This window comes from Triturus cristatus, chromosome 3_2 (assembly GCF_964204655.1).
Source record: "Triturus cristatus chromosome 3_2, aTriCri1.1, whole genome shotgun sequence".
NCBI classification, from domain to species: domain Eukaryota; kingdom Metazoa; phylum Chordata; class Amphibia; order Caudata; family Salamandridae; genus Triturus; species Triturus cristatus.
Genome location: NC_140584.1, coordinates 298,183,775 through 298,210,775, shown reverse-complemented (window position 1 = coordinate 298,210,775; position 27,001 = coordinate 298,183,775). Strand labels below are relative to the sequence as shown.

The 27,001-nt window shown below is 45.5% G+C and overlaps 1 protein-coding gene across 5 annotated transcripts in view; it reads left to right on the top strand.

Annotated features, from left to right (window-relative positions):
• The window catches only part of PHACTR4 (phosphatase and actin regulator 4), a 464,595-nt gene that overhangs the window by 250,718 nt on the left and 186,876 nt on the right, over nt 1-27,001 (top strand). For all 5 annotated transcript variants that reach the window (XM_085647671.1, XM_085647667.1, XM_085647669.1 and 2 more), the window contains one exon: nt 18,926-19,093. In XM_085647671.1, the coding sequence (XP_085503797.1) occupies nt 18,926-19,093 (168 nt within the window). The remainder of the gene's footprint in view (nt 1-18,925; nt 19,094-27,001) is intronic.

Genomic DNA, 27,001 nt, shown 5'->3' with positions numbered 1-27,001 from the left:
CCCCAAAAAGATCACTGAATAACTTGATTCTGAAAGAGGTGAAGCTCCCTTGTACAGTGCATCCATTTATTTACTCAATTTGTCAAAATGATTGTATCTTGATCATCGATCTAGGATTCCTGAGAGCCCAGTGGCCATCTCTTTACACCTTACATCTAGCATTTTTTTCCCATTTGTCTGTAATGGATGTCCACTTTGCTTTTATGCTGCGGCGTGACCTTGTGCACTGATTTTGACTTGGCTGTGATTCTCATTGAGAACAGTGGTTATTAAAATGGGTTTTATTTTGAATGATTTCTTGAGTTATGTTGTGCATAAGTCTGTCAAGACTACTACTATGAAAGTTCACTATATTTTTATTTTCCTCCAATAACAACTGTGTAACAGCCAAAGTTACAGAGCCAGTGATGAGTGAAGCATGTGAGTGTTAGTTACAGTTGCGGGATTGCGTCCATCCAAATCTTTCCTGCAACAGATTTTTGTTGCAGTCGAAGTCTTCAGGTAATTCCAAATTAAAGTCGAAGTGAAAATGCAAGCAGGACTCACACCCATCAAACAACTGTATTATCTCCAGAGAAGTTGCATGGGCATCAACGTGCCACTTTCTCGCTCCTGATCACCCAAGAGCACTTGGATGAAGTCTTGTTGGTGCTTTCAGTGAACAGATAGGTTGCCAGGGACCATACACTGTCACCAGGCGCTCCCAATTTTCTAACTCAACATCCTATTTTAGAAGAGGTTGCTGCTTCAAACTTCCACCAGCAAGTTGAACCCCCAATTAATTTCCGCCTCCCAACTCCAAAACAGAGAATCCAAGAGAATTGAGGCATTCGGGAAATGGATGTTTCCCATGGCAGTCTACTCAGGTCCATCAATACAGTTGCCTACTTGGTTGATATACTCAGTGTCTAGGACATGATTTGCGAGAGCTGTCTGGCAGTTTCTGAAGACTTGCAGGCATCCATGTCTCAAACCATTCATGATGGTCAAGATGTGGCCAAATACACCATTAGGTCAGGCCTTGATACTACAGATTGTTTTGATCAAGTAATCTACAAGAGCGCAGTGTTCCATCTCCACGCTGGGTTGAGATCTACAGGCTTCTTTGGAGATGTCCAGGCAACCCTTATGGATATGCCTTTTGACTAGTCTTGGTTGTTTGGTAAGAAGTCATATTCGGCCCTGGAACGCTTTAAGGAGAGCAGAGCCCCAGAGTATTCCATGGGCATGGCACCTCATAGGTAGTTTCTACAGCAATTTCGTTCCTTTTGAGGAGGCTCTAGAGGATTGACGTACAGGCAGGCCAGCCCCTCCACCCAACTCCCACAGCAGGGTTCCCAGGCCTTTTGGGGACTGAGTTTGGGCAGACAATGTGCAGGTCATCAGGGACAGGGACTAGTCCCCCAACCCTGTGGCCTCAGGCGATAACCTACTTTAGGTTACCCTTAGTGGCACACAACCACCCTGTAGGAGGCCAGATCTAACCTTTCATCCAAGTGTGGTAAAAGATCACGTCCAACAGATGGATTCTCCATATCCTTCAACAGGGCTATACCTTTCCATTCCTTTCTGACTTGCCATATCTTCCACCTACATTAGAGGGGCTATCAGAGCAGGACTTGGCCATTCTGTTGCAGGAGGTGCAGACTTTCTTGTCAAAGGGGGGCATAGTGAGAAAGCTGCCTCTGAAATGGGGACTGGTGTTTGCTTCTGCCATTTCCTCATACTGAAGTACTGAGGCCTTCATACTATTTTGTATCTTTGCCTGCTAAATGCTTTCCTGGGGAAGGAGAAATCCAGGATGCTCACCCTGGCCCAGGTTCTAATAACCTTTGATCCTTGTGTATTTTCATATAACCGTCCTGCAGTACCACAGCGTTACCTGCAATTCAAAATAGGCCAGGAGCATTTTAAATTTTCCATGCTCCTCTTTGGCTTCCCCAGTACTCCTCAAGAGTTACACAAAAGTGATGGCGGTAGTCGCAGCACACATTCAGTGGTTGGGCATTCCAGTTTTCCCCTACCAAAATGACTGGCTGTTGAAGGCAGGCTTGCCACAGGCAGTGGGGGGACCACCTCCAGAAAGGCAAACCAGCAAACATTGTTGGAGTTCACAATGAACTTGCAAAAGTCACACCTGAGTTCTTTACAGAGGCTTCTTTTCATTGGAGCCATCTTGGACACGGTGTAGTTCAGGGCCTTCCCTCTGTCATGAGTGCTGGACTTTCTGTTTAAGATTCTAATGTTTTCAGCCTCGATCCATGGTCTCAGTGAGACTAGTCCTAAGGCGTCTCGGTCTCTTGCATCTTTCTTGTCGACTGTGCCAGGTGGTATATAGGGCTCTGAAATGGAACCTGAAGGAGCCAGAACCAAGGAATCCTGTTAGATTCTATCCAGGTTTCAGCAGAGACTGCAAAAGATCTGCAGTGGTGGCTTTGAGCCACAACTGGATCAGCAGCAAACCCCTCTCCCTTCCCAACTCCGAGCTGACTGTGGCAACTGGTGCATCATAGTTGGTCTCCTGTAGAAAACCTGACTCCCTAGCAACCTGTCTGAGTTACGATCATGTGCCTGGCGCAGAAGGCCTTTGTCTCATCCATCAAAAAGTGGCTGCTACAGGTCCTCAAGGATTGGGGCAGGAGAGTCTGGTATCCAGAACTTCTGGTCATGAGCATCTGTGCCCTGATCAGGCTTTCGCTTCTAGAGGATCTTCTTTCGCAGCAGCAGGACAGGGTTCTACACCCAGGCCTGTGCCTGTCCATGCATGGAGATTGAGAGTTGGCAGTTCACTGCATTCAGTCTCCCTCCTGAGATTGTGGATTTTATCCTTGCTGCTCCGCGCCCCTCTACAAAGTCCATTTCCACTGGACACTGGCGGCCGAGTCAAACAAAGCAATGGGTTGGTGGAGAGGGTGCTGGGGCTGCGCGGGAGAGGGAGTGTGGGTGGATTTAATGATAAAAAAAAGGATTATGTGAAGCTGCCACAGGCTTCGCACCTCGGCGTTCCTCTGATTCCTGGTCCCAGCAGAGACTGGGACAACATCAGACTCCCTTTGCAATCCCTGCGCTGCTCTCATGCTATTACTAAGCATGAGAGTAGGGCGGGGATTGGCCTGAGTAGGCTGATTTAACACTCACTCAGGCACAGGGAGTCTGTGCTATTTCTCCAACCCAGCTGTGCAATACAGCTGGGTTGGAGAAACCCAACTGTGCATGTCTGTTTGGCCGGCCTAAGCTGGCCGGCCAAACAGACATACGCACTTAGAAGTGCACATACCACTCCACTCCTCCTCCTTCCCGTATCCTGGCCCTGCCCCTCCCTACACCGGGTGGCTCAGCCAGCAGCTGAAAAATAAAACAATAATAAAATATAGTTTATTTTTCAACTGCTGGCTCTAAGCCAGTGGGGCGACGCTCCTCTGCCCTTGCGGAGGAGCTGCTGCTAGCTATGGGACACATTTATGACCTGGTGTGGAGTACACAACCGGGACCAATTACAAGCCAAACTGTTGAATGTCTTAATGTTTGTTTTTGGCCCACCAAGGACTTCTTACTCTGAAATCTGCATTCCTTGTGGCAATTACATCAGCTAATCACAGGAGTGAACTTCAGACCCCCTCGGTGCAGCCGTCTTACACCACCTTTTTTCCATACAAACTCGTGTTGAGTTCTAAGTCAGCCTTTTTGCTGAAAGTCATGACTCCTTTTCACATTAGGCAATCCATCACCCTCCTAACATTCTTTGCTCCGTCTCACCCCTCGATAGAGGAGGAGAGACTCCATCAGCTGGATCCCAAGAAAGACTCTAACTTTTACATTGATCGCACCAAATACCATTGTTTTTTTAGGGCAAAATAAGGCAAGGTGGTGCAAAAAGGACTTTGTCAAGGTATATTGTCCTCTGCTTCAAGATTGGCTATGCATTGGCCAAGGAGCAAACTCCGAAATGACTGAGGGCTCCTTCTACTAGGTCCTAGGTAATTACCACTACATTGTGCGGAATGCCTAATCTCGACATTTGTCAGACTGTGTCACAAAGCTCTACTACCACGACAGCCAGGCCCCAAGGGAAAGAAATTTCGCCCATTCATTCTCGCATGACTATTTGGTCTGAGGCCATTTCTAGACTCTCCACCTTGGGAGGTACCACTTTAATATCTATTCGAAAGGTGAGGAGTTTGAGGTTAGAAGTATCCATCAGAAGAACAAGTTAATTAACTTCGGTAACTCTTTTTCTGGTGGATATTCTATTTAACCACAGACTCCTCATAACCCTCCTACCGCCCTGATCTGCGGAATGGCCTCTTTTTCCATCTAAAAAGGTCAAAAGCTAGAGATCTGCACACTGGTGCTTTTGTTGGGTTTTAGGTTCGACGTATGAGGGCCTGCCCAGTCAAGAAAAAAGCTAATGTCACTATATAGGGGTGGCACTTGTATGCGGCTCCGATCGTCCCTTCCGGATGTAACGAAGTCAACTCAGAGCACACACCACCACCACCACCACCACCTACCGACGTGCAGGACCACTGTTGTCTTTCAGAATCCAGCATAGGGCTATTCTAATGGTAAGAAATCAGCAGTTCTAGAGTATCTACTAGAAGGAGTTACCGAAGGTAAATAACTTGTTCTTTAGAATTACCGACATGAGGGTGCTGGCTGGTTTAGCGAGGATCAACTAGCAGATGATCAGCCTGCTGTGCTGTTCACAACCTAAGTCCAAACAGTCTGCGTCTGAGAACTTTTTCGCATGCGTCCACCTTTCATGGGCCTGGCAGTAGTGATTTAAGTCAGTCCCTCCCAAGGGTACTCCGGAAGTGGGGTGTGTTCTACGAGTGTCACCAAGATCCGCATTCAGACCAGCGTAAGGTGAACGCAGAGCTCTCCCACTGCATCATGCAATAAAGCTGTGGAGTAAGGCTTCAGTGTTTAGAAGTGGCCCCTTGCCCATGAAATGACAGCAGCTTTCTGATAGTCCTGTTTTCCATCGCACAGCAGCAGGCACGCTAGGACTTGTAAACTGTGGGTGCGGCACGTTCTGATTTAGTAACCAAGCGATTGTTCACTTCATGTATGACTGTTATTAGTTTTTGACAGCGAAGGCTTAGTTGGCATCAAGGCAGTTGGGTATTACGTCTCTACATGTGCAGTGAAAGAGCACAAAGATGAATTAAAGCAGACCACTTTAATATTTAACCTTTTATCGCTTAAGTCGTTTGCCTTTGAGCATGATCTTGTTTTCTAGTGTGCTTCCCATGACATGGCTTGCATTACTCCAAGGAGGAGTCTAATTTCTCTCTCAAAGTCACAATCATGCGTTGTTTCTTCCCCCTCAAATCATCGGGGACTCCTTCATGGTTTCAGGAAGAAGGCAATTATGTGATGATGATGAGTATGGCATCCTTGCCACCCTCGCCCATCAGGCCAAATGTCTTGACAGGAAGGGAAGTTTTGTTGTGCAACTACGGTGATGCTCACTATTCTTATGGGGCTGGAGCGCACAACCCGTCTAGGTGTGGTGAGAAACGGGTGCCGCCGGGGAGTTAAGCCAAGCCGGAACAAACCAATGCTGCCACACACGGGGTACAGACAGATGTGTAAACTGGTCAGGCCACAAACAGCTACCTGCTCTTCCCTTGGGTGGTGCTGGAAGACAGATGATGAGTTGATGTTTGGTGTGCCCACGCGGCAACATGCTAGGATGCGATACGTACATGTGTGTGTATGTATGTGTATATATATATATATATATATATTATACGGGAGCCCACAATCCCTGTATAAAAACCTGTCTGTAAGTTACTTATTGAAGGTGACTTATGATGTCTCTAATCGCCTTTAATAAAGAAATGACGTAGCAGCTCAACTATAAAACTATTTACAGTTGACTTCTGATAGCACAGTGCCTGCTACCAGAACCAGTGCAAAAGGGAAAGGCAGGTAACGGAGGATAATGAAACCTGCACTTTATATAAGCATTGGAAAGCCAGTAGGTCTCATCTTTGGGACCTATTGCCTTTGCCAGTTGGTTTTATCCACGCTGCACAGAATCTCCAATGCTGTGCAGCATGGCTAAGGAAAAGGACAAGCGCATCATTTTGTAGGCGCTCTCACCACTCATTCTCATGCCTACAAAATGACGCACATATTTTGTATTTTTAGTTTCTAATCCTAGTCGATTGGTAACTAAAAAAGAAAAAAACAAGAGCCGGGGATTAGTGCGGAAGCAAAATGGCGTAGCCAGGCAGGTGGGGAAGCAAAACTGGGGAGTACAGCTGGTGGAGGATAAGCAACCCTGGGAACAGATACAACGTGGGAGGAGTAGAGAAGCACAAGGCAAGACAAAGCAACACGGGGAAGAACAGAAGCACTTGGTAACATGAAAACAGGGGAGAACAAACTAAAACGAAACGTGACTTTTCCTTCTCTGTTTTTGTAGATGAACGGCGATGAGCAGATAGATTTTTATGGCAGTATGTTAATTTTTTTCCTACTTTAGACAATTATAGGAAGTACAGGCTCCGTTTGCATGGTTCTACCCATCCTGAGCTACAGTTTTTTAAATCAAACTTGTATTAAATTTACTCCATTATGTTTTTTCAACAAATATCTGACCGCTGTTTTCAATTTTATTCTTCATGATTTCAAACATCCTGTATTTCATTTGAGGGAGCACCACACCAAGGATTTAAGTAGTTTGTGGGAAGGGTTGTGGTGATTAATGTATTATTTATTATAAGCACGTTCACAGGAATTATGCAGCTGGGGAGGACCAAAGTTTGTGCTAGGGTGGACTAAATTATGCGGCGTAATGCAGCAGCTTTTTTGATAGTTGGTTAATTATTTTGTCATTTGAACATATGTTAACACTGTTTGGGCAGAGGTTTCACCATATTAGTTCCAGACTAACGTCCAAACATAGCAATAATTAACTTTATTGGCCTGTCAATATTTGCGAAGGGCTTTCCATCGCGCAGCATCAAGCATTGGTGCATGTTTAGTAACTTAATTTGAGCTACAAACCAATTTTTTTGATAATTTGCAGAGTATGCAGTAGATGATGGATTACGTGGCAAATGTGCCTAATCCATAAATATGCGTAAAATATTCTTGCCACATAATCACGTAATTCCAGTACTATAAGGAATAAAGTATCATCTGCTGCATATTCCAAGGATATTGCAAGTAACCTCTGGGTTCTATGACGTTATAAATGTCCTTGTTCCTCTATGGTCATGGAACTCTTCAGTCACTTGCAATATCCTTTCAATCTGTCAGAGGGTACTTTATCATATACATACATATATGATCTAGAGGGTCAGTTAAGAGGCTGCTGGTACATGCTACTACCTGTTGAGTGCTCTAGAAAGTATTTTTTTTTTTAAACTTAGATTCCCCAGTTTGCAGCTGATCTTATGCGACAACATGTCAGAGACAAAGTGGCATCTTCTAGCCATTGATTCTTAACAGTCAGCCTTATTCTTAGAGTATGTTGATCCAGAACTGAAGGCTAGGAACTAAGTTTCTTCACTGCAATAAACCTGGAGTTCTTTTTAGGTCCAGCCTACTAGACAGCACATGGGCTGTCTGTTGTAAGATATAGTGCGAGCTTCCTAAGAACATATAGGCTCATGGAGCCTATCCATTGCTCATCATTTGTTGGTTTTCCTGTCACTCATTTGCCTGCGTCTTATTCGTGTCCGAGCTTGCCAATCTTGTGTTTGTCCTTCCCCTGGACCATAGCCTCTTTATCATCAATTTTCACTGGCAGCTGCCTTAGATGCTTCCCTGTTTGCTTTTCAAGCACTGCTTTTTGGGGGATTAAGAAGCTCTCCATTTTGCTACTGTTCCACCCTCTCGTGTTGCTCTCGCCCAACCTGTCCCTCTATGTTGCTTCCCCCCCACCTGACCCTCTGTGTTGCTTCCTCTTCACCCCGGCCCTCTGTGTTGCTTTCACCTCACCCAGCCCTCTGTATTGCTTTCTCCCCACCCTGCCCTCTGTTTTTTTTTTACTCCTGGCCCTCTGTGTTGTTTCCATCACCCCGCCCTCTGCGTTGTTCCCCCCCCCCCCCCCCCCACCCCCACCTAGCTCCTCCTTGTTTCTTCTTCCTCCTGGCGCACAGTCCTCTGTGTTGATTCCCCACCCTGGCCCTCTCTGTTGAATCCTCACCCCAAGCGGTCCTCTGTGTTGTTTTTCCTCCACACTAGCCCTCTGTTAAGATACCCAACCACTTGACCTCTGTTGATCCCTCTCCCTCTATCCTCTATATTTACGCCTCCCCCAACCTTTGTGTTGATGCCTCCCCCACCCTTTGTGTTGATGCCTCCCCCACCCCTCTGTTGATGCCTCCCCCCAACCCACCCCTCTGTGTGGATGCCTTCCCCCCGCCCCCCCACCCCCCCTCTCTGTGGATGCATCCCTAACCCACCTTGGCCCTCCATTTTGGTCACACCCCAGTCCTCCATAAATGTCTAGTATAATAATAGATTGTTGTGGTAAATGTGAAAACAAAAATAATTTAATGCTGGTAAAAATCCTTTTTTGTAGCCTTATTTGTATGGATGGGTACACAGAAGCACTTGGCTGCTTTTAGGTCAAGCCTCTTTTCTTGTTGCGAAAGACCTGTTGTGGGCTTACCAAAAAGATAGAAGCCTTGCAGCCCATCCATTGCTTTCACACAGGTTGGCTTTGCTGACATTTCGTTTTTATGCTTCTTAATCAATGTCTTGCCTTGTCCATCTTGTGTGTCTCTTCCTTGGAGCATTGCAATTTACTTGTGTCCGTAGTCTGTTCTCTTTTAGGGAACTATTTTTTTCTTTTGTCTTAAGCACTCCAAGAGAGTTAATGTGTTGTCTAGCGGTTCCCTGGTATTTCCCCCCCCCCCCCTCCACGCTGCTCTGTCACCTGCCCCCTTCATCCCCATGATGCATTCGCCCTTGTGTGCTCCCACCTTGTTGCTTTCTTGTCTTTATGCTTCTACCCTGATCCCTTCGTGATGCGCTTGGCCTAGTGTGCTTCCCCCTTTACCTTGCTTCCACACCCTTGTGCTTCTCCCAGCCCCATGTTGCTCTTGCGAACTTGCTAGTCTCCCCCGCTCCATTTTCTCTCTTGCTTGTTTACTTTTTTCCATTCTCCCATCTGCACCCTCCCAGTTGTGTCCGCAACCAATTCGGATCTGTAAATAAGTAGAAAAAAAGCACCAATGTCGTTTTGTAGGTGTGTGCAACGTGTGGCGTGCACTCCTAAAAAAACAAAGACGAAGTTGGCTGCGTCATAGGCATTAAAAAAGAAAAAAATCTTCAGCCATTGGCCACAACATTGAAGATGCTGTACTGTATTGCTAAAAGCCATTTTCAAAACTAATATGTCCCAAAGGCGAGAGGTGCCAGTGCTTGTTTTTATTTAGCTGGGTACTGTTTTTCTGGGTCCATGCACTTTATTTTCTAGATAAGCAACTCATGCTGGGTAAATAACTATGAGGTATCCTACATTGTAACACAGTTGTCCCCCTTGATTAAGGGAAGTGTCCTGCTAGAAGTATTACTTTGAAATGAGTGTCTTTATTACACAATAGTATTAATAGTGCATTTAAAAGAATGTAATAGATTAAAGATGGTGGCTGCCATCTATTAAATGAAAAAGGGAAATGTAAACCTATGACTCAATCTTCGAGAATAACGGTACCACTTTTCTCCATGTTATCAAAATACCATGTTTCTAGCTCTAGGCGTTCCTTTTGTAAATACTTTTAGTCAGATTTGACTGTCTAAATGGTTGAATGAAATCAATTCAAGACTACAATTCATAAGAAAAGAATAGGTTGCCAAATAAAAGCCCAGGGCCAGAGTCCTTTTGTCACGATGACCTGAAGGTTCGTGTTAATGCCATGGTCTAAGCTGTTGCCAGACTTGACTAATTTATTAGGTCTTTCCTCCAATTCTGAAAGTAGATCCACGACTTGGTGTAAATTTCAATATTGCAGTGAGGCAATAGTAAATTGCAATCGGTGCAACAAGAGGTGAAAAAGCACTGGTTGTTAAGTCTATCTATTGATGATGTGGCAAATGGGGGACTTGGTTTCAGTGGAGGATAGAGGAAGTTGCAGTAAATGTGAATTGTTTTTCGGATGGTCTGTGGTACTGAATAACTGGGCCATATCCGAGTTCATAAGGATCATGAAAATGTACTTTGGTGTTCTGCGTTGTCTCAAATTTTCCTGCAGTGAAGGGTGATTTAAGGGCACCATATCAAAAACAACCTGATGGGTCTAGCACTACTATTTCCAGTAACAGTTTTCCCACACCATTCACGACTGTATTTGGTGTTCATGGTCAAGTTTGGCCTGGGAGGGTAGCTGCATCTCGGCTTTAGTCATTTATGGTCAGGGTTTTCTTTCATTGTCAGAGCTGGGCAGTATGTCTGCGAGGGTGGGAGAGGGGTGGGTGAGGGGTTGCTAAGGGAAGGAGATGCTCCGAATATAGAATGCTTTTTGCTTAGACACAGGGTTTGGGTCAAGACCTACCACTTTCTGTACCTTAGTGCCATTTGGTGAGTGTCAAAAGAGTTCCCCCATTCCATCCCATGCCACAGATTGGGATAGTTCAGGGCCTGGTTTAACACAATGTGGGCGTAGACTGAAATAACATTGTTATTGGTGAATGGGGTGAGTAAGCCCTGCATTTAATGATGTCGTGGGAAGTGAAGTCAGACCACCACTGGCACAACTGGTTATGGCTTGCTTGGTTATTATGCACTGTCAGCAAAGGTAGCATGGTAGTTTAGAGAAGATCCTGATGCCGTCCTTTTATTGGGGTATTTCTCTGGTCTGCAAATGAGTACTTCAGACAGGGGGCACGTTAAGTATAATGTCGGAGCTTTTCCTAGCTTAGTCCCAGCAGGAGAGTAACTGCCATCACATTGCCCCACACTCCAAAAGCACATTTCAGCTGCGTACAGGTCTCCAGGATGTTTTTTCTTAAAGTATTGGCTGCAGGACCCCAGTACTTGTTTGCCTCCGGGTGAGCTGGAGAAGGATTCATCTCCACAGTCCGAAAGCTTGACTTTTTAGAGCCCGTCGAATGGTGCAAGGGAGCATACCTCGGTGTAATAACTAATTTCGGGGACCTTGGTTGTCTGGCTGGGATGAAAGATACGCTTTTTTTAAAAAAAAGTAGTGGGGAGGGAAAAATCAGGTAGAAGATTTGCCAGCATTCACTGGGGCCAGAATGATACGCACATTTATAGTCCGCTTAGAAAGCTTCTCAAATAGGGTCACAGGGCTTTAAATTTTGGTTCTCTAGTAGGCAGGTGCAGGAATGATATCATATGAAACAGTCAAACTTGGAGCAAGTGGCCTTCAAATGTGTTAACAAAGGAACTCGTTTCTACAAATATAGCAGTTTTCGAAATTTACCCTTCAGGTGCCAAGGTGTACACACTCAACCAGAAGCTTTTGCTTCACATCTATAGAAAGTCTCATATAGATGAGTGCACAGTAAACATTACATTTGATATATTTACAACAGGTGTTCATTGCCGCATTCTTATCCGGCGAAAGTGGTTACCCTTGTGGGAGACTGCATATATTTTTCAGAGTGGTCTGTACACCTGAACCTGGGACAGTAAAAAGCCTGTCCCCCAAACTCTATAGCCTGCAACCAACCAAGACAGTCTCTTCATCTGTAGGCAAGGGGGGCATTAGTCACTCAAAGCGGGGAGGGAGAGGGGGCAAAGTTGGAGAGCACTATTCGTTCCCTTCTCCCTATGTGCACTATAGTTTATTTCCCAATGAAGATAAAAAACCCTTACATGCACTTATTATTCCATGCACTTGTCTGTTCACTCACTCACCTTTTAGTTATCCCTGCACTCAGCCACTCGTTCATTAATCCATTGACTCATCTCTAGTTATTGACACATACTCCAGTTCACCCACTGACTCACCCGTCCACATTACCACACACACGCGTGCCAGTGATTGAAAAAGTATGTTTCCTAATAGAGTAGTCTGACCTATTTGGCTTTGCTAGTTCACCTAGGACTTGCAGTTTACCTGGGCCAAATTCGACTTGGAAGGTGTGCTAATGTTCATCTAGCAAGTCCCTATTGTTTGTTCAGTTTAACATTTTCCAAATTTCATCAGAGTTTCTAATGGATGGTTGAGCGTTAAGCTCTATATTAAAGTCTAGCCCGTAGGCATAGACGTTTTGAGTTGCCACCCTTCGTCATTAGCTACTTCAGGGCTTGTTTCTGTGTGGATGGTTAAGATATTTCTAAACATTTAGGAACAGTTCTCTTTTAAGGCCTCCATGATGGGGAAGCACTGTCTTGCAGTTGCTATTTAATTTTTGTCTCTGAACAGCAGTTGGCAGGTAGTGAATGCCTATCACAAAATTATTCAAACAGGGGGTCCTAGGGAAAATTTTTAAAGACCAAATAATAATGTATCCCCAATCTAGACATTTAATAACACAAGAAAAAACGTTGGTCTGATAAAAATGAACTCTAACAACAACAACCTAATCTGATTTGATTAAAGGACTCCTTTTAAAGAGGACAGAATCCCATTACCCACCGAGTTGGCATGCTTCATCATCTGGGATCTCCTCTTAGTTGCAAACCCTAGAGCTGGCTTATGTCCAGCCGGGGGTACCGACGGAAAGAGCGGTGCCTCACTTCCTGAGCGGATGCCACGTGAGGTGAGGAGCACACCCGCATAAAGACGGGATTGTGTCCAATACTCCTGTGACAGTCAAAACACACTTTGGACTCACAGGTGAATGTAGGTTGTATTGAACCAACCACTTTTGATTGAGACTCTACCTGTTTTGCACATTAAGCACAGTATTTGCAGTAGCGATTCAATTTTTAAGGTCCAAATGAAAGCCTGGATCAGAGGATCCATAGGCTAAAACATGTAGACCTGTCATCCTTGTGGACTTCTTGCAGTTATTTGTTGGAAACTACACACATACTGTTTTAGTTTTGACACCAGGATAGCGTCTATTAAAATTGTTTTGTGTCCTGGTAGCCAATTTTAAATCACTTCTTTTCACACACTTTGGTCACATGCACTGCAACCATCACCCTTAAACAAGAATTGAGGCCTCTTATTCCTGGGATCATAGTAGATTCCATCTTCTACTACTTTTTGAAAACATCCGTGAGCTCCCTTCCACCGTTGGAAAGTTTACTGCCCTCAGTTGCACTAGGGTTTGCAGCTAAGAGGAGATACCAGATGATGAAGCATGCCACCTCGGTGGGTGATGGGATTCTGTCAGCTTTAAAAGGAGTCCTTTAATCAAATCAGATTAGGTTGTTGTTGTTAGAGTTCATTTTTATCAGACTAACGGTTTTTCTTGTGTTATAGAAGGTAGTGAATGCCTAACAAGTGTTCTCGGCCAGTTGGTGTCATTGGGGAGGATCACTCTTATACCCAGCTCATGATAAACACATTTGTTAGGGTCTGAAGGAATACTGTTAATAAGGTAGCCAGCTCATGACAGATTGGTCAGTGCCTTTGGCTGCTGACCCAGAACTGCACTATTGTGTGTCTTTGTGGAAGTAGGCTTATGATCTGCAAACTCGTCAAATACTAAGATAGAGTATTATTCCCAACCTTAGAAAGGTCAGGTTTAAAAGGTCAGCATTATGTTTATACAAGTAGACTGATGCTTGTAAGACCATTGAAGTGTGTGAAGGTTGTGGAAACCATTGTTCCGTATGGAAACATACTCAAAATCCCACCCTCTGACATCCTCTACTTCCCCCTTACAGTAGGGCTGTGGTCCATGATCCACTGAATGATCAACAAATATGAAAATATGCTCCTCATGAATTTATTGTTAGTACATTGTCTTCCAATTCAGTAGTTTGAGGAGACCATCCATAGTGACTGGTTTAACACCAACTTGGTTGATTCCGCTTTACATTCTTTTGATATCCGTGCAATTAATATTGTGACTTTGTGCAATTATTATCTCTATATTTCAGTTGTAATGTATGCTTTCTAAATTAATTCATTATCAAATCAAATGGTTCATTTTGGATATAGAAAATCCCTAAAACACATTACATGACAAATTTAAAATTTAAAATAAAACTGGATAATACATTAGTATGTTAATAGCAATGATTACCAGCCAATTCATACAAAATGTTGATGCCACAAAACTACATTAGCACATAGAAAATATGATATAATGCAGCATTGAATTCAAGTTGATTATAAATTAATGTTAAAGAATAAAAGCTTAAATCCGAAATACATATAAAAATGCACCGATAATACACACAAGAATCAATACTACATTACTGAGCACCAGGAATACGGGAAAGCCAGGCAGCATGCAAAAACGTATTAATTGCAACTGCAATCACCTCACTGGTGTTGAAGCGCGAAGTCCAGGCGCATTTTGCCGGAAGCCCAAACGTGTGCACAAAGGTTTTAGCCATTGCTAGGTGGTTGGCATAAGCGGGGCAAAAGAAAGCAAAGTGGTGGAGGGTTTCTTCTGCTAGATTACAGAAGGGGGAGTTACTCTAGCTACAACACTTCTTGCCCCACTTAATACAAAAACTGTTCACTGGGAGGATTCTAAATCTCCGTTTTAAATAGTTGTAATGGGGTAGAGCCAGTGAGATTGTTGATAAACAATTCATAAGCAGGTTTAATCTTTATATCCAAAAACGAAACAGTCATACACTCTGCTTTGACACTTTTCAGTTCCCTCAGCCACAAATGGTCCTTTAAACGATTTTTAATCAAGGAGCGGGAAACCCACTTATCTATACTTGTTGAGTCCTAGTTCGTAAAGCGTGGACTTAATATAAGCAAACCAAGTGATCTTCTCAGACCCCGGGGAATTTAAAAGTTTCTTAATCAAAGCTTGTAAGATTCTAGTTACTCTGTAGACCAAAGTATATAATAATAATAATAATAATACTGATATTTGTAAAGCGCGAACAGCTACCTCACGAGGAGGTGTCCCGGCGCTATAGACTGCTGGGGAACCCGTCCTGGCTATCCCTGTGAGATGGTCCCTTTCTGGGTATCTCCAAGGTGAAACCAGGCATCCCCAGCATCTGTGGGGGGCCGTTGTAGAGATGAGGCAAGCTTAATGCCCAGAGTTGCCGAGTGTGTTCATGGTTAGAGTAGGTACCGAGGCGAGAATTATCGAGTCCGTTTTGACCCTGGTCCACAACCCTGCCGCGTCGGGAATTGAACCCTGGTCCCTGGCCAATTCTCTGCTTACGGGTCTGCCGCCTCTAACCAGTGAGCCACACCTCTCTACAATACATAATGGGTCTGTCCATGATATTGTGATTAATAGGGTAGAAATCCATGTCTAGGAGCTGGGGAAGACGATAGGCACTTTGCAGATGGTTAAGGACACTCTTCACAAACCTGTTTTCTACTTTACAGAGTTCAGCAGACCCAGCGTGTCCCCAGATTTCTGCACCATACATAGCTGAGCTTTTCACTTTAAGAATATAAATCTCTACCACTGGAGCAAGAGAGCAAGCTTGGGCCTTCTTGCGCAGTTTAGAGACAACCCTAGCTTCATGTTGGAGTTTGAGAGCTCTTTAGGTCTCGCCTGGCGAACGCAGCGCGAAGCGCTGCTATCGCCAGCGAGATCTATTGTTGCTGACTTGCCTCGGAAGTGGGACAGGAGATGGGCACGCGCAGGCTTTGGCGGATTTGAGTTGGTGTACGCGCACGTACACCAACTCGCACGTGTGCACATCTCCAGTCCCCCTTCCGTCCACGCAAGCCAGCTGCATGCAGTAACTGCGCCACCAAACACAACCAGCCGCCCCCAGCCAGTGCACGAGTACTAGATCACTGAACAACAAACACACACACCAGCCCCCACGTTACAACTGAGCCCCACTCACCGGGCTCTTTTGTGGCTGCTACAGGCTCCGTCTCAGGACTCCCCTAGTCTAATCTCCTCCGCCTCACATGACCTGGAACACGCGGGGCTTCCCTCACTCATGGGAGCCCCGCACTTGCATCGGCGGCCTCTGCTGCCACTTCTTACCCAGGGCTTCTCATTACTTCTGCCGCCACCGCGGGGCTCTCCCTCAGGCATGGGAGCCCCGCGTCACCACTTCTCCTCTCGGACAGCCACTCCGTGCGCGCGGGCTTCCCGCGGAAGGCGGAAGTCCCGCCCCACGACAGGCATGACGCTGCCTGACTTCCGGTTTTCGCGCCGAATCGGGCCGGCGGCGGTGATACCTTCACTCCAGATTCAGCCAGCAGGGTTGGAGCACTGGCGCAGAGAAAGCTTGGCACCCGTCGCTGCGTACAGATGCTAGGCAGAGGCTAGAGCCTATGCTGGGGTAGAGATCGCTGTGGCAGACTGTCGGAGCCTGATACTTTGTTTATGGTATCGGCATCGTGAGGATGTGAGGCCGGACTCTCTGTGCCATGTGCATTCAGCGTGAAACTGACAACACCGAGAAGCGGGCCCAGCTTCACTTGGATCCCGTGTTTGGCAGGCAGCAGTAGTATTACTCTTCTCCTCTGTCCCCACACCCGATAAGACAAGGTGCCGCCACGGCACAGCTGCCTGTGTGTGCTTCTCTGTAGGAGGCACTACGGGTGCTGCTGTGCAGGCTGTTTTGGTGGCACAAGTTAGCAGGAAGAGCAGAAACCTATGGCACTCCCTTTGCTCCCGACCCTCTAGCACTCACGGACATGTGTGTGTGCAGTGGAGTTGGAGTCTTGTCTAAGCGCAGTGCAGGGGCCATGCACAGGCTTAAAAGGGCCAGCCTGACCTGCCGCACCGCCATTCAGTCTTAGGAGTTGAAATGCTGCGGAGTGCATCAGAGGGATCAATGCGATAAATGAGCTACTGCCATATGACGTAGGAGACAGCCAGTGTGAAACTGGCTGGATAATTAGTGTTGGATTATTGGCAAATCAATTAAAACATTATTTTTCATGTTTCGGCGCGCACAGCAGGCAGAGAAAGTGTGGGGCTGGTATCCTGTTGTCCACGCTGTGCCTCATTGGTTCTGCACTCTCTGTATGCTACCAGCCATTAAAAGGGTTTTCAGCGCCCATGACTGATACCAGGCAGCATGCTTTTTAATTTTCCAAAAATCCTGCCGGAAAACAACATGCGGAGGGTTTCCAAACGTTTGAAACTGCTGCCAACCATAGCGAGAATCCTTAGGAGAGGGGACTTGCCTCGGACTCTCCATCCCGACGACCCAAGAAACGTGGCATCTGAAGATGTGTAAACAAAGCTTGGCCGAAGCGCTCATCTTGGAGACCCCAAGGCACTTGTGAAATGGGAACAGGCAGGTTAGTCACGCTGTGCACTGTGTTTATTTGATATTAGCAGCATGGGCCTAACTGTATTAGGTTAACACAAATGTAATGGCATGGATGTGTAAGACGTGCTCAATTAATATTTCCTTACCTTTACATTTTTGGGCACATTTTTAGACTGTCCATGGCCTATTGTATTCTACTAAAAATAGATTGAAAGGGAATGCCTGCTTGTACAACATTTTCTTCTTCTGCAGCTATGGTTCTATCTCAAACATTTAATTTGGTCTTTGCAATGGAGCATTGGAAACATTTTGAAAAATTGTACATGCAGCCATGTATTTGCTTGCAGAAACAGGAAAGTGTCACTTATACTCGTTGAATGTTACTCATAATTATACTGAAATTATATAAATGTCACACGTAGCAATCTGAAACTTTGGGAGCTATGTTGCATACACATGGTAGCAGGTGCAGCGTTACCCCTCCAGAGCTTTCTTTAAATCTGAACAAGCATTACGTGTGCATGTGTATTTACATGGTGGGGTAATGTACTGTAGCTGCTCCGCTGTGACGGTGAGCTATAACTCAGTATTCATTGAAAAATCTATGTTTTGTTGGAAAACAGTGACCAGCACTTTCTGGGTTCCAAACAAGCATTTGCAATGCAATAGGTCTTGCTTTCGCGAGAATTAGAGCTATTGGCATTGTAATGACAATACCTTTTATTTATGTGTTCAGAAAAGCTGCAAGCTGTGCATAAACACGCACTTATAGTCCCTGCTTACGAAAAGAAAGACTGGCAGTAAAAGAGGTGTAGTTACTGCCAGCGTTGCTTTTCGTAAGCAATGACCACAAAGTGCCTGTTTACGCACCACTTGCAGATTTTTTAAATATATAATTAAAAGGCATTGATATTTACAATGCCAATAGCACAAACTCTTGTAAATGCGAGACCTATTGCATTGCAAATGCTTGTTTTCTTATGTATGTGGACCAGCTCATTTTATGATTTAAACATACCCCCAAAGTACACAAACTCCTGCACTTGTTCAAGCTAAACACCCAAAACCACACTCTTATTCCTGGCACCATAAATTTAGTTTGTTGTAAAGCTCAGGGTCTTTTGTGCTGCAAAAGTTAAAGAAAGATTTTCTATTGTCTGCAGACCATGCAGAATTTTGGTTAATAATAGCATGTCATCTGCAAAAAGCAGCATTGCGATTTTATGGGGGCCCAATTTAGGTGCATCATTGCCAGAGAAATCGAATTCTCTAACTAAATATTTAATGTAAAGCGTGAACAGTGTGGGGGGGCCAACCCACAGCCCTGGCGAACACCAGATTCAATGTTAGTGAGCTCACCGTTGTTACAATATCTAACCCTGGCCGTATTATGCGCATGAAATTATTAATTCATGATCACTTTATTACCTAATGGTTGTCAGGATGTCATGCTCTATGCCCTGGTAGTGCTTACTGCCCTGCACTGATTAAATATTTCAATCTGCAGAAGGGAGTGTCTTGTAGTGATCTGTTTTTCCCTTACTCATCAAGCTTCTCCTGGCCAGATTGATTGGTAAGGTCACTAACTACACTAGACTTGGAGTAGATTTTCACTCTTGTGTTATATTCTGTTCCTGCCTGCAGCTGAGGAGCTGGATCAGCCGGGTCCAGGCATGCCTGATGTCACAGACTCTGCCAATGCTACACCACCCACCAAGAGGAAAAGCAAGTTTGCCACCTTTGGCAAGATCTTCAAACCATGGAAGTGGCGGAAGAAGAAACCCAGTGATAAGTTCAAGGAGACTTCGGAAGGTAAGTGTAATGTTGTACAAATATAAAATGTACACATCTAAGGTGAAATAGGAGATACTTAAATACAGCACCTCACCCAACAAGATCTCTCAGGAAATTACCGGTTATGCTTGAATTTACATTTCAACACTGTGTTCTGTATTCCATTTGACATCATACTGCCTGCTGACATCTAGGCAGGCCACCATACTATATCACACTTACTCCAGTATTGGAACTTTCATAGATTCCCATGCTTGAATCATGCCCCGTCGTCGAGATGGGAGTCCCCGGTATATATAAAATAGCAATAAAAACAATTACAAAAAAAACTAGGCCTAGGCCCATTCTAGTTTTGTAACATATCCACCTCCTTTTGTAAAGGAGACCAAATAAAATGACCAACCAATCAGATTAGCCTCACCCTCTAGAACCTTCCTGAGAGAACCTCCGACCCTCAGATTTTCTACCGCACGTTGTGCAAGGGAGTCTCCACTGAGCTCTGCTCAGTTTTTTCCTATCAACCTCATTCCTAGAGTTTTTTCACCTTTTTTTTTCTACAAAACCTTCAATATGTCTGACAAGGAGAAGAAAGCCCTCTTCAAAGCGTGTGCCACCTGTGCTAAGAAGAGACTTTATGTGGAGGACAAGCACAAGGACTGCATTTACTGTCTGTACCCAGACCATAAGGCAGCATACTGTAAAATATGCCGGATCTTCTCAACGAAGCCCTTGCGTGACTGTGAGGGGCATCTCTTGACCTGGCTCCAGAAGCTTAAGTCAAGGAAGGAGCCAGTTTCCAGTGACAGTGATGAGGCCTCCTCTGCTTCATCTTCTCGGAGGTCAGTGAAAAGGGGTAGGTCTTCTCCTTCACCTTCTAAAGACCGTCCCAGTAAAGCCTTCAAACAGATCTTTTATAGGTCTGAAAGGCGTAGTCCTAGCAAATCTCCTCACCGAGGTGTAGAGGAGAGGGAAGGACTGTCAGCAGGAGTATCATCAGAGAGGAAGTCCAGTCCAGTTCCTCCCGCAGCTCCTAAGGCCTTCAAGAAGCCCTTTTCTGTTTCTTCTGATGGAAAATCTGTGAAGAAAATGCATTTGGCGACGACGCTGTCAACAACTCCGTCGACTAAGTCTTCAAAGGTACAGTCAAAGTCTTCGTCTCCTTCAGATCCGGCTCCGTCGAAGGTAATTTCCTCGTCTCCATCTATGCTGCATGGTTTGGCGTTGACGGCATCGACGCCAGTTGTGGGATCTGCAGTGGTGGCAACTTTGTCGTCGACGACTTCGAGGTCGACAAGGATGTCGACGGCAGTGGTGACGACGGCAAACACGTCTACCATAACGACGACAATGGCAGCATCTGCTGCAGTGGTGACGACTATCTCGACGACGGTACAGTCGATGGCGTTCATGTCTTTGTCGATGGCCTTTACATCATCGTGGACGATCCCGTCGACTACCCCGTCGACAAGGGAAAAAATTGCAATTACAATCAGGAAGCGCCGGATTACCCCTGGAGGGTGACACCTCTACCACCTGAACTCCTTGAAGAGGAGGGATCTGAGGATGATGACGGGCCTTATGCGTATGCAAATAGCCTGTCTCAGTTGCACGTTATGTGCCAGGACACACACTGAGCAGGAATACGTGAAGGAGCAGCAGTATGATCCTCCCTTAGGTTATCAAGAGGTCTACCAACAGCAGATGGTCTCTATGCCTTCCTCCCTACTAACAGACTTACAATTCATGCTTTCGGACTATAAGCAGAGATTTACATTTACTGGCACCCCGACCGGCTCCGGTCGGGGTGCCAGTTACAGCTATTCCTCCTGCACTGCCTGATACCCCTCAATTGCCACCTCCTCCTCCACTGCCAGTGGCTTCGGATACACCACAAATCATCCCTCTCATCCAGGATGACACCTCATATGAGGACCAGGGCAACGTCACTCTTCCAGACCCAGACACAGAGTGGAATGACTATATTATTTCGGATCCAGCTTCGCCTTCTCCAGCGCCAGTGGATTCTCCCCCTGGAGACATGGGGGGTTTCCATAGTCTGATGGAAAGGGCTGCCAAGAGATTCGGGCTGCCCATGCCCACGGTGCAGTCCGAATGTTTCCTTTATGACTTTAAGGAGCCTTACCGAAAATCTGTTCGGACCATTCCTACCGTCAGTCATGTTTGGGAGCAGAGTCTAAAGGTGATGAGAAGTCCAGCCACGGTGATTCCAGTATTGCCTCGCCTTGAAAAGAAATATAAGACTCCTGAGGATAGCCCGGCCTGCCTGGTCAGTCAGCCTAAACCAGACTGTCATCTCCCAGGCAGCCCAAAGGAAGTCCAGAAAATCCTTCGGCCCACCCTCACGACACCGCCAGATAAAGAGGGCAGACGCCTCGATAACGCCGGCAAGAGGTTTTCCTCCATGTCCAGCCTGATGGTCAGGGCTACAAACGCCTTAGCAATACTTGGTTGCTACGATCGCCAGGTGTGGTGCGACCTTTCCCCCCTATCTGGATCAATTGCTGGAGGATGCGAGAGTGGAGGCAAAACAGATTCTTCAAGAGGGGGAGAAGACCTCATCTGAGGTCATTGACTGTGCAATGGACATTGCAACCACTGCGTTCCGCTCCCTAGCGGGAGCTGCTGTCCTTCATCGTCAAGGCTGGCTTCACGCTACATGGTTTCGCGCAGAGGTCCAAAACAAAATCTTGGATCTTACCTTCGATGGGGAGGCACACTTTGGGAAGCATATTGATGATGCGCTACAAGATATTAAGAAAGACACGGAAACTGCAAAATCCTTAGGGACTCTACAATACCGCAAGGTCCCCTTTCGTGGGGCCAGAGGCAAAGGCCTTCTTACCTACAGAGGAGGATACCAGCAACAACTGTATTCTTCATATGCTTCAACCTCTCAATTTTAACGTCTGCAATATAACCAGTGGCAAGGACAGTCATCCTCTTTCTCTCGATCTAACCGAGGACGACAAGGACGCCAGTGGAAGGACTCCTCTAAACGTCAATAGTGGCTTGCTGGCTCTGACTGCTGTCTTTTCTCCTCCTGTAACACCAGTGGGAGGCAGAATCTCACATTACTTCCACAACTGGCGGCAAATAACATCGGATCGTTGGGTTCTGAACATATTGAATATGGTCATATTCTGGAGTTTGTCCAGGCACCGCCTTCCAAGCCCCCTCTTGCTACAGAGTCAAAACATCGTCTTCTACATTTGGAGGTTCATCAAATGCTCCTGAAAGGGACGATCGAGCCGGTTCCTCTTTCTCAGCGGGGAGAGGGTTTCTACCCCCGGTTCTTTCTCGTTCGGAAGACCTTGGAGAAGTGGCGCCCTATTTCAGATCTGAGGGAGCTCAACACCTATCTCATCAAGCAGTCGTTCCGGATGGTCTCCTTGCAGGACATCCTTCGACTCAACCCAGGAGATTACATGGCCACATTGGATCTAGAGGACGCATATTTTCATGTACCCATCCATCCAGCCCACAGGAATTTCCTTCGCTTCACAGTAGCCAAAAGCCACTTTCAGTTCAAGGTCCTGCCTTTTGGACTCAGATCGGCTCCGTGGATCTTTACAAAAGTTCTACCTCCCGTGGCAGCTTTTCTGCAGAAGCAACAGCTTCAGGTTTTCCCCTACCTGGACTGGTGGCTAAAGGCTTCTTCAAAGCACGCGGCAGAGGAATCAGTCGCAGCGTGCACACTCCTTTTCGACAATCTGGGTCTTACTCTCAACACAGAAAAGTCGACTGTGTCCATCCAGAACAGCCCAGTTCCTGGGAGCCATTCTGGACACGTCCCTCAACAAAGCTTTTCCGACCCTGGAGAGACAAGAAAAGCTGATGGTCATGCCCGTCTTCTTATAAAAAGGCAGTCACTTTCAATTTGCCTCTACAAATCCCTCCTAGGGTCCATTTCTTCCTGCATTCCTCTAATTCCTCACTGCAGGTTACGGATGCGCCCTCTCCAGGAGGAGCTAGACTTACAGTGGCGCCAAGTGGAAGGTCCTTCGAGGACAAGATCTACGTGACCGCGTGTATGAGGGAGACCGAATCATGGTGGAAGAACGAGGAAAACATTTGTCAGGGTCTCTCCTTCAGGGTCACACCAGCTCCTCAAATAATACCTACGGACGCCTCGCTGGAGGGCTGGGGAGCAGTCTTGCAAGATGGCTATCCCACGATCGCCTTCTGCATAACAATCTCCTAGAACTCAGAGCAATTCGCCTGGCCTTGCAGGCTTTCCTCCCATGGATAGAGCGGTCTGCAGTCCTGGTACGAACGGACAACACGACTGTCATGCATTACATAAACAAGGAGGGCGGAACCAGGTCTCGTCTTTTATCAAAGGAAGCTCAGACAATCTGGGAATGGGCTATCCAACATGGGATAGCGCTAAAAGCCGAACATCTTCCGGGCGTTCTCAACGAGATGGCGGACACGCTGAGCAGACTGAAATCAGTCAGCCACAAATGGGAACTGGACCAGTCCACTGTGGAACAGGTTTTTCGCCTATGGGGCAGGCCGTCCATAGACCTCTTTGCCACGCCAGAGAACAAGAAATGCCAATTCTACGCAAGCAGGCTTCCCCATCTGGAATCATTGGTGAATGCACTTTCGATGGCCTGGTCAGGTGCCTTTGTTTACGCTTTTCCCCCATTCCGCTGATCCCCAGCCTTCTCAGGAAGCTCAAGGTGGAACCTTGCAAGATGATTTTGATAGCTCCTGCGTGGCCCCGCCAATTTTGGTTTACAGAGCGGCATCTCCTCTCCCTGGAACGTCCACTTCCTTTGCAGCTGATTCCATCGCTGCTGGCAATGTCCCAGGGCCAAGTCTGGCACCCGGATCCTCGATCCCTGCAGTTATCGGCATGGCTCCTGAGCAGCGAGAATTTCTTGGTTTGACCCTTTCGGCAGAATGTAGAGACGTGCTTTCTCAGGCACGAGCCCCAAGTACCAACAAAACATACCGGCTAAAGTGGAAGCGTTTCTGCCTTTGGTGGCAGAAGGAAGGCATTCATCCTATTTCTTCTGCACCGCATGAATTCTTTCTTACATCCTTTCGTTGGCGAAAGCAGGGCTGGCTCACTCATCCATCAAAGTTCATCTGGCCGCCATCTCTCGCTTCAGACGCACATTTTCTGGTCCTTCCCTCTGGTCGGCAAGGATAATTAAATAGTTTCTCAAGGGCATTTTTAGAGTTTTCCCTCCAGTCAAGCCTCGGCCGCCTCTTTGGCATTTTAATTTGGTTCTCACCCAGCTCATGAAGCATCCCTTCGAACCTATTCATCGGGCGGACTTAATCTCTCTCCTGGAAAGTGGCTCTTCTGCTAGCCTTGACTTCAGCTAGGAGAGTAGGTGAATTACAGGCTCTCACCATTCAGGAACCGTTTCTACAATTTAAAAAGGGGACAGTGATACTCCGTACAAACCCAAAGGTCATATCGAAAGTGCCTTCAGACTTTCATTTGAATGAGCCGGTTATACTCAAAACTTTTTTCCCTCAACCTACTACTACAGAGAAAGCACTGCACTCACTGGACATTCAGAGGTGCTTAAAATTATATCTTCAATGTGCTAAGGACTTCAGGACGTCACCTCAAGTCTGTGTCTTTCAGTACCCCTCGTAAGGGTTTCCCCTTTCCAAGCAGGGGATTGCTCGTTGGATTACCAGTGCTAGCCAGTATTGTCACCGAGCAGCGGGCAAAGCCCTTGAAGGTCTGGTCAGTGCTCATTCCACGAGGGCGATTTCTTCCTTGACAGCCCTCTTTGCCAGAGTTACTATCCGGGAGAGCTGCAGGGCAGCAACCTGGAGCAGTACTCATACATTTACAATACATTACTGCCTTGATTCGTCAATGCAGTGTGACACAGCAGTGGGCCAGGCAGTCCTGAGGAACCTCTTTCATTAAGTGGTGAGCTTTCCCTTTCAACCCTCCTTCTATTTTCTGTTTATGCTCTTTGCACATTTTTTGAAGTTTATTTGCTGGTTTCTTCCTTTTTTCCTTAGGTTTATAAATCTGTTTAGTGGCCATTGACTTTTGGTTCTAATTGTTAATAATGGATAAATAAGGAATCAAGGTTCCAAAAATGTGCTCATAACTGCTAGCTACTCTGATTCAAGCATGGGAATCTATGGAAGTTCCAATAGTTGAGTAAGAAAACAATTTACTTACCTGTAACTTTGGTTCTCCAGTATTGAAAACTTTCATAGATTCCCATGCAACCCACCCTCCTCCCCTGGGAAAGCTCAGCCTTCAGCATCTTCAGTTATGATTACACAACGGCTACGAAAATCTGAGGGTCTGAGGTTCTCTCAGGAAGGTTCTAGAGGGTGAGGCTAATCTGATTGATTGGTTCATTTTATTTTGTCTCTTTTACAAAAAGAGGTGGATATGTTACAAAACTAGAATAGGCCTAGTTTCTTTTTTTTGTAATGGTTTTTTATTGCTATATTATGTATACCGTGGACTCCCATCTCCACGACGGGGAATGAGTCAAGCATGGGAATCTATGAAAATTTCCAATACTGGAGAACCAAAGTTACAGGTAAGTAACTTGTTTTATTCTCCTTTCTTCAACAAGCTATTACAACAACTGACTAACAAAACAATATGAATAATACTATATAATCTAAAATATTGCAGACACAAAATTTAAAAAAAGAAGAAACCTCATATTTGCTATTTGCAAAATAGATACTAAAATCTTATTTCACATAGTCCTTTAGATATGATTGAACAGAACAACTGTGTGTACTTCTACATTCTTCAGGTGCTTTTTATTATACTCTCTGTACACCATTCCACCACACCCTCAAACCTGGGAATCTGACTTCAAGTTCTCTTTTCCAATTGCACCAGATTTAGAACAACTACCCGACTACTTTTCCATTCTTGAACTTTACCACATTCCTCAAACACTTTGTCACTTGAATGGCTTTAGTATACCTAGACCAAGCCATACACCCAACTGGAACTTTGATCCATACCCAATTCCCCCATCAAATCTCACTACACTTTACTCTTTTCCTGTCATCAAATTGTTTATTTTTTTTCTTGTGTTTTTTAAGTTGTGATCTTTCCATGCTCCACTTCAATTGAATTGTATTCCTTTATCCCAATTCATCCAACTTTAACACAATGAGGTATTGGGTGATCTTCCTTTGAATAATTCAAATGGAAACTTCTGTGTAGTACAGCATGGTGTCATGCGGTGTGCAGTAATACATTTCTGTAACTCCTCTGTCCAATTTTGGAGAATTTACTCTAGATAACTGTATATTCTTTTATCACTCTATTAAACCTTTCTAGAGCTTCATTAATTTCAGGATGGTATACAGAACACTTTTGTGTTCTGTTCCACATGACTCCAGAAAAGCTTCCATTTTCTTGAAACAAAACTGTCAGATAATAGTGATTTTGGAAAACTTTCACTTTTAAAAACTCCTTGCAAAAACATAATTACAGTCTCAGAGGTTATTTCCTTTACGCATCCAGAGTATAAATCCATCATGACTACAAGGAAAGGGGTAGTTCACTCACCTCTTTATGGCAGCACAATATCAATGGCCACCTCTTGCCATGGACCGTCCAGTAATTTCCTACACACCGTAGGCATGGTACTTGGTGTGAACACTTTGTTGCTATTCCTACACTGTATCCACAGAAGAGGCGCATTTCTAGACTCGGCAGGAATATTCCTCGAAGAAGGTCTTAGCGCCCACTCACTTACCATTCTAGGAGACTTTAACTTCTATCTGGAAGACCCTACGGATATAGACCATGTTAAGCTCCAGGAAATCTTTGATGGTGGGGAACTTATTCAACTTGTCTCGGGCCCCACTCACAAGGCTGGTCATACCTTGGACGGAATTTTTTCCAACAATCCTAACATTAAGTTCTCTAGTGTATTG